Source organism: Caretta caretta, chromosome 27 (genome assembly GCF_965140235.1).
Source record: "Caretta caretta isolate rCarCar2 chromosome 27, rCarCar1.hap1, whole genome shotgun sequence".
Lineage (NCBI taxonomy): Eukaryota > Metazoa > Chordata > Testudines > Cheloniidae > Caretta > Caretta caretta.
The window spans coordinates 15,829,967-15,843,986 of record NC_134232.1 but is presented as its reverse complement, the minus strand read 5'-3'; the positions used below and the strand labels follow the sequence as shown (position 1 = coordinate 15,843,986).

Sequence of the window (14,020 nt, the reverse complement as noted above, 5' to 3'; positions counted from 1 at the left end):
CCGCTCTGCTGGGGTTGAGTTGATTGACACAGCATCGTTGTCACCGTGTGTCCCCAGAGGGGACTGAGCCATGAGCATGGTACGGTGCCGACTGCTCCCCCTCCTCTGGAGAGAATTTGGTATGTTGTCATGTAAGAGGCTGACAACCTGCCCGAGAGCCGAATTCCGGGTGGGACACCGCCCCCTCAGCTGTGTCTATGCCCTCGGCTGGGGCAGCGTTCCTGACCGCCCCATTATCCACTCGCTCTCTAGAGCAGAGGTTACCATTTGTGCCAGCCTGGGCTGGGCCAGGGGCTGTGGCCAAACGAGGACCCAATTATATTTCTCCCTGTCTTGCCAGAGGTGAAAGCAAAGGGCCCGGAGGCCCTGTGCCAGCACTGAGGTGCGTGACAGCCACTCGCTTCCTTTCCCACACCGGAGACAGTGAACTTTCCCTTCCACTCCATGGCACTGAGCTGTGCGTGTGAGCTGATCACGTAACCCGGAGCTGTGAGGTCCGTGGTGCTGGGAGGCCTGTTACGGCCCTGGGAAAGGGAAGGGGGAGCCCTGCAGAGCACATTCCCCTGCCCCAAAGAGCAGCCTGGCTCGGCAGCTACGACGCAAGTTTGCAGGTCAGCTACAGCATCTTCTTGTGGCCCCTCCTGAGCACCTGGGCAATGCAGTAGGGGATGAGTGCCACCACACACAGGTGGGCAGCGGTGCTCGTGCAGAAGGACAGGACGTAGAACAGTAGCTCTCTATCCGTGGGGAGGTCAAAGGAGTCGAAGAGGTGCAGGAGGAGGAGCGAGGCCACGATGCAGCTCAGGCGGAAGGGCAGCTGCTGGCCCATTTTCCCTTTGCAGCTCTCCAGGTACATCTGGGAGTTGAGGGCCAGCCCCAGCCCAAACAGGATCCCCAGGTTCCTGAGGAGGCCGGCGAAGGGGGTGGTGTCAATGTGGACCCACTCCGGCCGGTCACACCACCTCTTGGCTTTCTCCAGAGTCCACAGCAGGTCAACACCGAGAGCCTTCAGCAGCAGGTAGCACCCCAGGGCGAAGCTGAACAGGAAGAGGGTGGTGCCCAGGTACCTCCGGAGACTGGCGCTGTAGATGGCGGGGATGTGGTCAAATGCTTCTGCCAGGGGCGGAAAAGTCTCCATAGGTATGTCTACACTGCAGTTAGCGGTGTACAGATGTTCGGGCTGGGGCTGGAGCCCGCGCTCTAGGATCCTGTGTGGTCTGAGAGTCCCAGAGCTCAGATTGCAGACAGAGCCCAAATGTCTACACTGCAACTAAACAGCCCCTTAGCCCGAGCCCCATGAGCCGGAGTCAGCTGGCCCGGGCCAGCCACAGGTGTCTCACTGAGCAGCAAACAGGCCTAGCTGCAAAATGTACCGGGTGGGCTCAGTGCAGAGAGGCCTTGGGGAAGCAGCAGGAACCGGCTCCTGGTACCAGGTGCTAGGCACATGCAGTGACAGCCCCAGGTCACCCAAAGTCACTACTAACAACAGGGATGTGCAGAGAACTGGGACCCTCCCTTCTGTGCAATGGGCCTGCAGCTGCCCGTTGGTTAGCATGTGACCCTGGCGTGTGCTCACTCACTCGCTCTCTAAAGCACCATGCAAAGCAGTGACATCATGTCAGCACTGACTGATGGCATTAGCCGTGCACGGGGAGGCCAAGCCCACTATGCTGTGTGTTTGCTTCTCCACACTGCAGACGTGGGTACCTGGGGAAAGACGTTCACCAGTCCCTGCGCTTTGCCATCGTATTTTGAGTACATGGTGATCCCAGAGCTGAGGATGGACGTCTCCTCCAAGCAGGAGAGGACAGGCTATCTAGGGCTCAATATCATCTCTCTGGTCACTGGGCCCTGGAGAGCTGGCGGGTGATGTGAGGGGGAGGCAGCCTTGACACTCACCTGAGATGATACCTGCCATCACCTGATGGGGGAAGTGAGCTGCTAGGAAGGCTTGGGACAAGCAGACGCAGACCTGCACGGCCCAGAACACTAGCCACAGGAGGCCGCGGAGGCACCTGCGAAGAAGAGACAGCCAGCCAGGAAGGTCATGGGCGCACAGTGCAAAAGCACTTGAATAAAGCCACAAGCGGCCTGTGAATGAAGGGAGCCTGCGTGTGCAGGAGCAACCATCCCAGCACGAGTGCCCGTCTTGTTAGCTAGCAAATGGGACTGAGTCTATGGGCTGAATGCGTCTGCCACGAGGCCCAGACATGGTGCTGGAACTGGGGGTGCTGGAGGTGCCGCGGCAGCCCCTGGCTTGAAGTGGTTTCCATTGTGTCCAGGGTAAACAGTTTGGTTCAATGGCTCTCAGCACCCCCACTGTACAGATTGTTCCAGCCCCCCTGAGCCCAGATGTTAGGGCAACCGAGCGAGCTAGCCAAGGCCTTTCCCATGCCTGGTGCCTCCTGCATGCTGCAGCAGCTCAGGCGAAAGGGGCTTTCCCCTGGGCTGGCTGATTGGACCCATGCAGATCTGCTGCCAGCCGAGAGGCACCTCCCCTGTGCTGGGCCCGTCTCAGCTGTGAGCCACTCGATCTCACTGACGCTGATGCCAGTCGCTGTGCGGTAACTAGCCGTGAAGCTGCAGTGGGCGCTGCTGTTCCAGCTGCGAAAAGCCCCAGGATATTTCCTTTTGCTCCAGCTCTTGGGGGCTTCACACATCCCACTTCTCACATATCTCCTGGTCACAGACCTAACACGGGAAGAATATCTGGGGGGTGGGGGTAGCAGGAATACATGCTGACTGGGGGGAGGGGCGGCATTTACCCACAATGCCATTAGTCATCCTCCATTGTGCCTTGTCACCCGTGGGACCCTCCTCCGCAGGGTGAAACAATCCCCTCCCCAGGGCTGCAGCAGCAGGTGGAATCGGCTGACTCAGCTCACTCACCCAAATGGAGTGTGGGTGGGGGCCATTGCAGAGCACCCCCCGTGTGGCCTGGGAGGGCCCCGCCAGCTCGGCTCCCTCTGGGCTCTCTGTACTGACGCCCAGACCCCAGCACCGAGCGCAGGAGCCCCTGTTGTGGAGCCCGATTTCTTACCTCTCTTTGCAAGCGCTAAGCTCTTCTTTCGGCCTGCAAGTCCAGCCCTCCGGCACCCTCAGGCCTCCCTCAGCCCCCAGTTCAGAACCGCGCTGACTCAGGCTAGTTACAGCCTTCAAGCTGCTTCTCCCTCTGCGCTCAGCCCTTTCACCACCTGGGCTGGGAGAGGGCAGCAGGCAGGCTCCTTACCTTGCTGGTGTGTCCCCTGTGATGAGGGAGGAGACAGCACCCTCCTTCCTAGGGCTGCTCCCAGCTGGCTGGGAGAAGGGACCCATCCCACCTGCACTACCAGGCTCTGGTCCTGGGCCCTTAAAGAAACACTAGCCTGGGTTTTCCCCAAGCACTAACTGTTCATCCAGGACAGACCATCTCCCTCCCTCCCACGCCCCGACACCTGCTTATGCCCTTCCCTTGGCCCTCCTCTGTTCCCACAGTCCCAGGAACCCAAAGGGACACACTGTGGAGCAGGGTTTGACTGACCCCTAGTCCCCTTAGGGGGACAGTCACCCTGTTATAGGTATCAAATCACGGGCAGTAAAAACCTGTCCCGTTCCAGCTAACACAGAGCCGGGCCCAAGCCACGGGAAGGCCCTCGGGCCACCAGGCACTGCTCACCTGGCTGCACAGGACCTGTGTTGGGTGCCCAGGAGGCCGGGCAGCAGGGCAGTCACCATGACGTAGTAGATTCCAGCAGAATCCATGGCGTGGCCTGAGGGGCTTCCTGCAGAGAAGACCCAGTCCCGGCCAGTTAGAAGGGAGAGAAGCCAGGGAGGCAGTTGCAGTGAATCTGAGGGGTGCAATAGTGGGAACCTCACCTGGGCCGGTCTCACAGGTGAGGGGGAACTGCTGGATCACAGGGGTGGAGGTGTTGCCATAGTAACCGGTCTCCCGGACCCACCAGTAGGGTCTCTGCCCAAAGAGCATCCTGCAGTGAAAGGAGAAAATGGCCATGCCAGTGCGCGGCCTGGGGCATGTCACATACACCCCAGCGCAGATTCCCGGGGGTGGAGGAGCACTGGCTGCCCTACATGGAGCCTGTCGGGAGGACGCCATAGGTGCAAAGTGCTGGCTCACCATAGCTAGCATGATTTACTCTTCTTGCCTTTTCAACTCACTTATTAATTCAGCACCAGCCTCTGCTTTTCGGTGCTGCTCCTGGGCCACAGTAACAGAACGGATGGTTGCAGACGAAGCCAGGCTGTGGACAGACACTGGGGAAGCATCTTGGTCCTATGTGCTGTGAGTAGACAAAGAGCCTCCATGTGTTCCCTGTAGGGGCCCCATTGTGTTCCCCCCATGTGCAGAGAGGGGGGCTGCTGCAGAGCTCAGCGTGCCTTTGGCCCAGGAGCTGCTGGAGCGAAGCACAAGGCTGTGGGTTTTGGAAATTGTCCTTCCTAGCTGATAGCCAAATACAATTGCACCCGCAATTTGCATCAGCTCAGCTCCTTACCACAAGAACTCACAGTGCTCTCCACACATTAATTGAGCTTCACGAAACCTGTGTGCCAGTTTACTGAGGGGGAAGCTGAGGATGGAGAGGTAAAGTGACTTGCTCAAGGTCACAGACCTAGACAGTGGCAGACTCAGGAACAGAGCCCAAGTGTCTTGACTCCCAACCCTGTTCCTCAATCCCAAACCCAGCCTTCCCCTCAGAGAGGCTACATCAGACTCTGGGAGGGCGTGGAAACAACCCCAAACTGCAGCACCCCACAACCTCTTGTCAGAATCCGCACTCCCCACTTAAAGACCAAGTTGAGCCAGTCCCCAATCACGGCCACCCAGATCAGCTTGACGCCCACCGCCTCGCAGAGGTGGAACCAGATGGGGAAGAGGATGAAGAAGGTGGTTTTAAGGTCGGCAGCGAAGGAGATGAAGAGGAACCAGTCCTGGGAGCCCTGGTAGTTCTCCTGCAGGTACTGTACCACCTGCACCCCAGCACTGTGCAGCAGGTCCATTATGGCTCCTGGTTGTGTCTCTTTGGATCCCGTTGTTTGCACTGACAGCTTGGTGAACTCAGCTGCTTCTTATACCCTGCCAGCCTACACTCTTTTATGACACATGCAACCTTTGATCCTGAGCCACCCCTGCCAAAAACTATTGACAGAGCCAGAAATCTGGAGCAAACTGCCTGCACCATCATCCCCAGGAATCAATATCCCTCATTTCAGAGTTTCCCTCTGGTTATTTCTGGGCATGTGGTTGTCACTAGGGGAAAGGGCTGAAAGTTGGGGAGTAAGGCAGAGAATTGCACAAAAGCTGCAACGAGCTAATTTGGTGTCACTGTTTTAAAAACAAAGACAGGTTTGCCTGAATGTTAACCTGCCTCTCCAGGAGAATGATGGGCTAGAAAACAGATACCGGGAGGGCGTGAAAATGTCCCATTTCTCTGAAGTCTGTTCCTGATTGTTCAGACTAAATGCACGGTAAGGGTCAAACCCTCAACTGGAATAACTGGGCCTACCTCCATCAACTGCAATGGAGTTACACTGATCCCCGAAAGCTGCAGGTTGGGCTTTGGGTAAAGCAGGTTGTTTTACTTGTATTTATTCATTTGTTTGACAGGTCAAATGCAGATTGCCCAGAGATAGAAATGCAGCTACGCCCTGCTTTACCTCTTAGACCTTCTCCAGGTCAAGATGCGTCAGCTGGTAGCACGAACACCTCTGGGCTGAGGGAGGCGGCTGAGTTCAAGTCCAGTTTATTGTTGCTGCAAAGGTGAGACCAAACCCTGGTCTCTTACAGTCCCAGTTTGCACAGAAAATGTGCCTCCCACAGAACGTGTCTACATGAGGCAGAAATGCATACTGGGCCAACTTCTGATCTCACTTCTACCACTGTAAATCTAGTATGACTCCACTGAAGCTACGTGTTTGCTCTGGATTTGCCCGGAGTGTAACTGAGATCACCAGCTGGCTGACAGTTCTGGGTTGCTCTGTGAAGTGTGTCATGTAGTGCTAGGATTCCCAGAAAAGGACATGTGTGCACAGAACGTGTGCAGCCCAGTGTCCACTGAGAGAGAAGTGAATGAGCCAAGTGTAACTCCATCCCTTTCTCCCTTCTTTGCTTTTCCCTAGTTGGGAGGCAGCTGATACTGCTCTTTGTTGAGCACCCAGAATATTCCCGGCTGTAGAGATGTGTGCTCCACTGAGATGAGGGAACATGACATGCACCAAGAACACAGAGATATTTTCTCCAGCTGCACTTTTTCTGCTAGGCTGAGGCAGGCCAGATGCTTGTGATCCCAGCGGCAGAAACATTAGGCTTTAGGAGGTGACTTGTAGACGGACCAGTGTAAAGGCCTGAGGCAAAAGAGTACATGTTTGATGGTAAAAAGCCAAGGGAAAAGGAACCTCCCAAACAATGTGATTTGTGAGATATATTTAATCGCCAAAACAGTGGGGGAAATACAGAAACTAACTACCCGGGAAGAGAAACCCCAACCCATCCGTGGGGAAAGAAGGAGCCAGCGTAAACAAGCAAGACAGCAGCGGCCCATGGCACACTCAGGATTCCCACACTGGTCCCTGCAGCAGTTACCCGCAAACAGGAAACCAGCTCAATTAGTAGCAGTGAGGGGCAGTTAATGACACAGTGGGATCAGAGTGGAGGTCAGGGCTGTGCATGCCATCAAATCCTCTTGTGACACTTTGCTGGAGAAGTAACAGGAGATAACAGAGAAAATAAACCCTGTTCACATCTCACTGTTCCAGTTGAGCCCCAGATCTTACCACTTATTGTCTCTTTTCAAACACTTAGGTCTGAGTAACTCAGGCAAAGAAACCTCAAGCCAGTAACAGCTTGAAAAGAAACCATAAATTGGCTCTAGCAGGAACTTTCATGCCCATAAGTGATCAGGGCAGACCTGTGCCCAACTGGGCAGGAGTTCTGAGATATGACCCTCAGGATTGGTTATTTCCCAGCAGGTCTGGGATCTCATGTGCCTGCTGGTGAGGGCAGGGAGACACTCATGAAACCTGGTAGCAAGGGCTGCATGAAACAGCTGCCAACACCAGCTGAGAGCTCCTCGGAAGCAAACGCTACAGCTTGTATCTCCTGCAAAATCCAAATGTAAATGTCTCACTCCAGGGTGACAGCACAAGCCCAGTGCATGCTGGGATACACAGAGGGGGCACTAGTTTCAGAAAGGTGACACACACATTATTTGCAGAGGTTGTAAGGGTCAGATTCATCATGGTGTTACTCCAGGTTTATGCTGGTGTAAAAGCCTTGAGAACAAAGACACAAAACTGGGACACCATGATGACTGCAAAAGCCAATCGCCCTTCACTCACTGCACACCGAGTTAAGGCTTTGCACAGGTCTGTGTCACGTGTCTCAGCACCTCAGCGAGAGCCCCAGGTTGTACATTTCCTACAATTCTCTTCTCTTTCTGCTTAGCATACAGCAGAGGGACATGGGCACTGCTGTGTGCGTGGGGGTGCAAGGACCATGCCGGGGTCAGGACCACATCCTACTGCCAAGGGTAAAAACCAAACCATGCTTCTTTTCTCAGACACCCAGTGTAAAGCAAACCCTCACCTCCAAAAACCCCCTCCGAGCCAGACTGAGTGCAGGTTCAAAGGACTCTGGCCTCATCCGTCCTCCACCTCTCAGACAATTCTCTACATCTTTCAAGACCATGTAGTTTGTGCAGCTGGCACGGAAGAGCCAGCCTATGCCACACTCAATTTATTGGCTCTGTGATACAGCACCACCGAGCAGTCCCAGGCCTGGATGTCAGGGCTAGGAACTAGAGGCAGGCAGTCCCACACAGCTCTGCTCTCTCTTATAAAAGCTTTTCCTTCTGCCTCCTGATGAGCTGGGCGACGCAGAAGGGGATGAGGCCGGCGGCAGCCATGGGCACGGCCGCGCTCTTGCAGAAGGACAGGACGTAAAACAGCAGCTCCACCTTGGCGGGAGGCTTGAAGGAGTCGAAGAGGTGCAGGAGGACGAGCGAGGCCACGATGCAGCTCAGGCGGAAGGGCAGCTGCTGGCCCATTTTCCCTTTGCAGCTCTCCAGGTACATCTGGGAGTTGAGGGCCAGCCCCAGCCCAAACAGGATCCCCAGGTTCCTGAGGAGGCCGGCGAAGGGGGTGGTGTCAATGTGGACCCACTCCGGCCGGTCACACCACCTCTTGGCTTTCTCCAGGGTCCACAGCAGGTCAACACCGAGAGCCTTCAGCAGCACGTAGAACCCCAGGGCGAAGCTGAACAGGAAGAGGGTGGTGCCCAGGTACCTCCGGAGACTGGCGCTGTAGATGGCGGGGATGTGCCGGAAAGCTTCAGCCACTGCCATGCCTGAGAAGGGAGAGAGACATGAAGCCGGCACTCTGGCACCCGCCCGTGTCAGCGATGCAGGAAGGAGTCAAGGTACTAAGCCCAACCCCCTCCTTCACACAACAGACACGATGCCCGGGCTGCCCGGGCTGCCGTTACCCGCTGACAGCAAGGCTCCGGCCTGTTTGCAAAGTGTGGGGAGAAGAAACGGTTAAAGGCCTTCCGAGGCCACCTAAGAGACAATCGCTGCAGGAACAATTCAGCAACGCCATGGTTCTCATTTCCACCAGAACGGGGCCTTCTTCCCGGCCTGGCTGCGGAGCCTCTGGGCGGACAGGGGCGAAGTTAGACAACAGGTCCGGCGTCGAGGGGGGGAGCAGCAGCCAGGCCATAAGAAACGGGGCTCCTGTTACCATGACAATGCCCCGAGCCATAACCATCCTGCCCTTTTCCTTCCCTTCGGCCTGTTTCTGCAGGGCCGGACTCCGAGCCCCTCAACCCCCACAGGACTCCCAGCCGGGCCCAGAGGCTGTGAGCTCTGTGGGACAGGCACCGGGTCTCTGGTTTGTGCAGGGCAGCTGGGGGGTGTCCCCGCAGTGCACATCGATAATAACATCGGCACGAAGCGGACGGAGATGGACCAAGGAATCCCGGCTGCCCCGTCTCTGTTAGGCTTTGGGGTCATTAGCTGCTCGGCCAAATTCCAGCAAAAAGCCTGGCACAGGCTTGGGGCCAGGCCCATTTTCCGCTGTTTATCGGACGCCGGATAATTAGGAGCCAACACCCTCTCCCCCCAGCCCCAGCACTGGGCAAGGGAGAAGGAGGGGTTCAGAGGGTCCCTTTCTCCCTTCCTGGTGCATCAGCCCCCTTGTCCCTCCGTTGCGCTTGCCCAGTTCCAATCAGGCTCTCCCCACCCAGCTCCTGTCTCCATCGCTCCCTGCCCCTCTCGCGTCCAGCCTGGCCCAGAGAGCGCTGTGCCCCTTCCATGGCAAGGAGCCACAGCCAGTCGCTCGGGCTTTAACCCCACACCTGCTGAGCCGGACTGCAAGCCTGCTGGGCAGCACCCTGGTTTCCCACCGCTGACAACAGAAGCGCTTGGTCTCTTACAGGGGAATAACATGGAAACTTCCCAGAGCCACGCTGCATCCAGCCCACCCACCCTTTCCCCCCGCGGTGCGGGGAGCAATCCAGGGAACTGCCCGGGCAGCACCACCTCACCTGAAACGACGCCCGTGATGACTTGGTGCGGGAAGTGAGCTGCTAGGAAGATCCTGGACAGACAGACAGACACCTGAACCCCCCAGAATGACATCCACAGCACCCCCCGCAGGCACCTGCAACAAGCAGCGAGAACACAGCAGCCAGTGAGCTGTGGGATTGGTGGGGGGGACGCGATAAACCATTTACTCAGTAAGTAAGATTTGTGGGACATTTCAGTCGGACAGACACAGCAGCAGCATCTGGGATGGAGACCCCAGGCCCCAGTCCTGCAGCTGCCAGATTTGAACCAGGCCGTCCCAGTGCCTTGCTGCAGGGGGAGGCTCAATCCCACGCTGGGGACCGAACCCATCAGCGGGTCTCCCCCACGCAGCTCCAATGTGCACATTGACACAGCCAGGGGCTGGCGGGCAAGAGCCCAACCCGGGGAGCTGTGCTGGGCTAGCGTCAGAGTACGGCCAAGCCAAGAGGGGCTGCACACGCCTGGGCTTAGCTGGAGCTCATTCTGCCCAGAGCTAATGCCACTGCCTGGAATTGCCCCTGCACCCATCGCGAGGGCGGAGCTGGATCCTTACTGCTGCTGGAAGGGAGATCTCCGGTGCCGACGCAGGGTGCTAAGCAGAGCTGTCACCATCACGTAGTACACTCCAGCTGAGCCCATGGCATGGCCAGAGGGGCTGCCTGTGGAGGAGAGTTGGGAGAAGCCTGCAGTAAGCTCAGTGAAGAGAAAACCATCTGCTGGAGAGTTTGAATGAACGGAAGGGAATCGTCTCACAGCCTGTTCTAGCCCAGGCCGCCTGCTACAGGCTTCCTGGGCTGATGTTCTGTGAGGCCTTTCCTGAGGACTTTAACTATTTAGACATCGTTCCCTTTCACAGTCTCAGCCCCCCCGATACCTTGGGTGTTGGCTGCTGCTCCTTTAACTCTTTTGTCCATTCCAGGTCAGGCCAGAGAGCCAGAGCGCTTGACTGTGTTATAAATCGGATCAACAGGTAGGCAGACAGACAGCCACCTGGAGCAAGCAGCCCTGTTCCAGCCCACCCCTGGTGAAAGGTTAGGTAGGAACCAGAGCATGTGGGGGGAGGGCAGCCAGAAGGGGGCTCTGCTCACAAAAAAAACAGCTTGATTTTGGTCTGTGTGTCCCTCTGGCCCCCAAAATCACAAGCTGGGGATTGGAATCCAGTCTGGCCTCTAGGGATGCCATGCAGGAAAGACCTGGAGGCTCAATGCAGGGAGAGGCTGCAGTCCAGAGTCTGCCCCCAAGCTGCCAGGCTGCAGCTGGGAGACGAGTTTTAAGCAAAGGAGGCTGCTGAGGTTGCTAGAGTCCAGACAACCCAGACTCCTCTGCCAGGAGGTTTGCTGGAATAGCACTGGTAGGGCCGCGCGGCCCATTTCCCACCCATGCCGCTCCCACCACCTCCCTTGGGAGTGTGGTCTGCCCTCGGGAAGGTCTCACCCTTAGAACTAAGACTCGGACACCTAGGCCAGTGAGGCGCACAAGCTGCCCTGTCTCCCAGCACTGCACGGAGCCTGTGTGGTGCAGGAACCGACTCAGGCCTGCAAATGGGCATGAATTCAGGGTCTGATTTCCAAGCACCTTAATCCCAGTAGAAATCAGTGGTCATTCAGCAGGATGACTCTTGGGGTAAAGTGCTAGGGCAGAGCACCTAGCACCCTTTGGGGCGTTACATTAATTAACAACCACAGGCTAATGGTTGCTTGTGGGTACAGTGACTGGTGTCCATGCTGTGCATTTGTCAGGCTTCTCCTGTGTGCTGCATATGCACAGTGGAGGATGTGTTTGTTTTACACAAGGGGGATTGCTCACCTGGGCCGGTCTCGCAGGTGACAGGGAACTGCTGGATCACAGGGGTGGAGGCATTGCCGTAGTAGCTGGTCTCATAGACCCACCAGTATGGTCTCTGCCCAAAGAGAATCCTGCAGTGAAATGCAATGGGTGACATGGTCAAATCAGGCATCATCCGCCCCCCTCCTCTTGGCCAGCACAACCAGTTCATTCGGAGAGGACTCCAAGTGGTGCCAAAATCACGTTTGGGCTCATTAGCCAGGAAAGGGTGTAATTCCAAGAAAATTTTTTTCAGGTTAATCTGTTCTCACGGGAAGCAAACTCTGCACATGGCTCTTGCTCTCTTCCTGGAACCGCCATTTGCCTTTTGACCATTATCTCACTTTGGTTGATAAGAAATGCTCTAGAAGTCCCGAGGTCTCTAACCAGCATTTTGTCCTCCCTGAACAGCTTGTTTATTTTATTCAGCAGTCTCTGCCTCTGGGTCAAGGCCAGGCTGGGGATTGTTTATGCACGATGATGGCATTTTTTTGGGACAAATATATCACATCTTGGCTATGCTGGAGGAGAGGAGGCCGGCTGGGCAGTGTCTGGTTTAACCCGCCTGAGATGACCGCTACATGCACTGTTGGGCTGCTGAAAGATGGCGTGTACCGCCCACCCAAGCCTGCACAGCCTGGCATTTGCCATGACAGGAAGGGAACAGGATGTTTTTAACAGGTTTAAAGTGAATTTCCTGCCGGTAAAAGGTGCTGGATTGACAGCTCTGATCGCAGACAGTCTGCTGTTCGCCGACAGTGCAAGCCTGCCCCTGCTACTGCGCCTCAGCCCTGACCTGCTTTAGGGGCTGAGAGGCAAGTATAGTCTCCAGGGCCTACTGATGCCTGCTCTACCCATAACATTTAGGTGGACATAGCTATGTCGCTCATGAGGGTGAAAAATCCACACCCCTGGGTGACACAGTGACACCAACTTAAGCTGCCGTGTAGACACAGCTAGGTCAAAGGAAGAATGTGCCCATTGCCCTAGCTACCACTGCTTGGGGAGATGGTGTTTCTACAGCAACAGAAACACCCCTTCTGTCAGTGCGGTCTATGTCTTCGCTATGGGGTCATGCAGGCTAGCTATGGGCCCATGCTATGGCTGTAGTGTAGACATGGCCTCAGTCCTCGGCCTCTTTACAGTGCCAATAGTCATGGTGTCTTTCAAGAGCTGGGTTTAACTGATACCACAAGACAAACATTGCAGAATCACCGCACCCTGCAGCCTGACCCCCAGCAAACCTGCCCCTGCCTGAGGAAGAGTCTGTGGGGCGCGAGAGCTTGCCTCTCTCACCAACAGAAGCTGAACCAATAAAAGCTATTACCTCCCGCACCTTGTCTCGCTGACCGCCTCTATCACTCATTTCGTAAATTACAGTAAGATTGATATGCCCAGAGCTGCAATAAATCAAACATGGTATGGAGAGGAAATCGGGCAACAGCACCCTGCTGGCCCGTCTGGGCAGCTTCTCTTTCTAGTATTAAATTACATCAGTTTAACTCAAGTGCTCAGGAAAATGCATTTTTATATGGCTTAATTTTAAAAATACACAGACAGCCCCTTTAATGCATTTCATTTGTAACATAGGCTCTGTTTAGCGAACAATAGTAACGTATCTCATGTGAACATGTGCATGAGGGTGAGTGTGTGTGAGTGCACTGGTGTATTAACATGAGTGTGCCCCTCCCTGTCTCTCTTATAGACATATAACCCTGGGCCTTGCCTTGGCAATGAGGCCTACACACTCACCACTTAAAGACCAGGTTGAGCCAGTCCCCGATCACGGCCACCCAGATCAGCTTGACGCCCACCGCCTCGCAGAGGTGGAACCAGATGGGGAAGAGGATGAAGAAGGTGTTTCGGAGGTCGGCAGCGAAGGAGATGAAGAGGAACCAGCCCTGGGAGCCCTGGTAGTTCTCCTGCAGGTAGCGAGTCATTTGGACTCCAGAGCTGTGTATAAAATCCATTCCTGTCTCCATGGCTGTAGCTCAGGCAGGGGGGAGAGGGCTGGGGCTTTGGGACGGAATGTGACCCCTCACTTTTTGGGCTGGCTGGTTATATACTGCTTGGGATGCAGATTACATTTGCTTTTCAAAGACGTTCCCCCAGTTAAGACATGTTAGCACCAAAGCTCCTCAGCAAACATTACTTCACAGGAGTTTGACACAATTACCTGCTCCAGGCTTCTGTCTCAGCAATTCAGTGATCTGCTCAAATCAATCATTAGCCCACTAGCACTGGTGGGAAAAACTAGACTTTCTTTTTTGCAGCTTTTGCTGTTTTTCCAGCTGCTGAAAGGCTTCCAGGACGGGGACTGAAGGGTCAGGAAAGGGATCTTAACTGTGTGTTTAATACAGTACTAAATCAGGCGGTGTGCTGTGATGCGGCCCCATCTCTCCTGTGGGATGTAAAGTCCCCTGAGTCTGTGCTGAATGGGTCGCCCTGAAAGACGATGGCTATGTGCTTCGTTTTCTCGGAAAAATGATTATAGGCTTTATTAATTATTATTATTAGCATTAATAAGAGCCCCCAGAAGCCCTATTCGTGCACCTGGCTCCATTGCTAGGCCCTGTACGAACACAGACCACAGAGACAGTCCCCGCCCCAGGAGGTTACAATTTATACCTTTTATTTTA

General features: G+C 55.4%; 2 protein-coding genes across 5 annotated transcripts; both read right to left on the bottom strand.

Annotated features, from left to right (window-relative positions):
- Window positions 1-616: 616 nt before the first annotated feature.
- On the bottom strand, window positions 617-4,995 carry LOC125626705 (glucose-6-phosphatase catalytic subunit 1-like). Of its 4 annotated transcripts, XM_048830042.2 has the most exons (6): window positions 4,772-4,995; window positions 3,856-3,965; window positions 3,656-3,761; window positions 1,896-2,015; window positions 1,726-1,736; window positions 617-1,113 (listed from the first exon to the last, which is right to left on the bottom strand). In XM_048830042.2, the coding sequence occupies exons 1-6, from the start codon at window positions 4,993-4,995 to the stop codon at window positions 617-619; spliced, it is 1,068 nt and encodes a 355-aa protein (XP_048685999.2). The 4 variants fall into 4 exon arrangements, with proteins under 4 accessions (XP_048685999.2, XP_048685997.2, XP_048685998.2 ...); XM_048830040.2 differs by lacking the exon at window positions 1,726-1,736 and having other exon boundaries at window positions 617-1,146; window positions 1,894-2,015; XM_048830041.2 differs by lacking the exon at window positions 1,726-1,736 and having other exon boundaries at window positions 617-1,110; window positions 1,894-2,015.
- A 1,411-nt stretch (window positions 4,996-6,406) lies between these two features.
- On the bottom strand, window positions 6,407-13,385 carry LOC125626725 (glucose-6-phosphatase catalytic subunit 1-like). Its single transcript, XM_048830075.2, has 5 exons — window positions 13,134-13,385; window positions 11,364-11,473; window positions 10,111-10,216; window positions 9,536-9,651; window positions 6,407-8,338 (listed from the first exon to the last, which is right to left on the bottom strand). The coding sequence occupies exons 1-5, from the start codon at window positions 13,361-13,363 to the stop codon at window positions 7,827-7,829; spliced, it is 1,074 nt and encodes a 357-aa protein (XP_048686032.1). The 5' UTR covers window positions 13,364-13,385; the 3' UTR covers window positions 6,407-7,826.
- Between the last annotated feature and the right edge of the window lie 635 nt (window positions 13,386-14,020).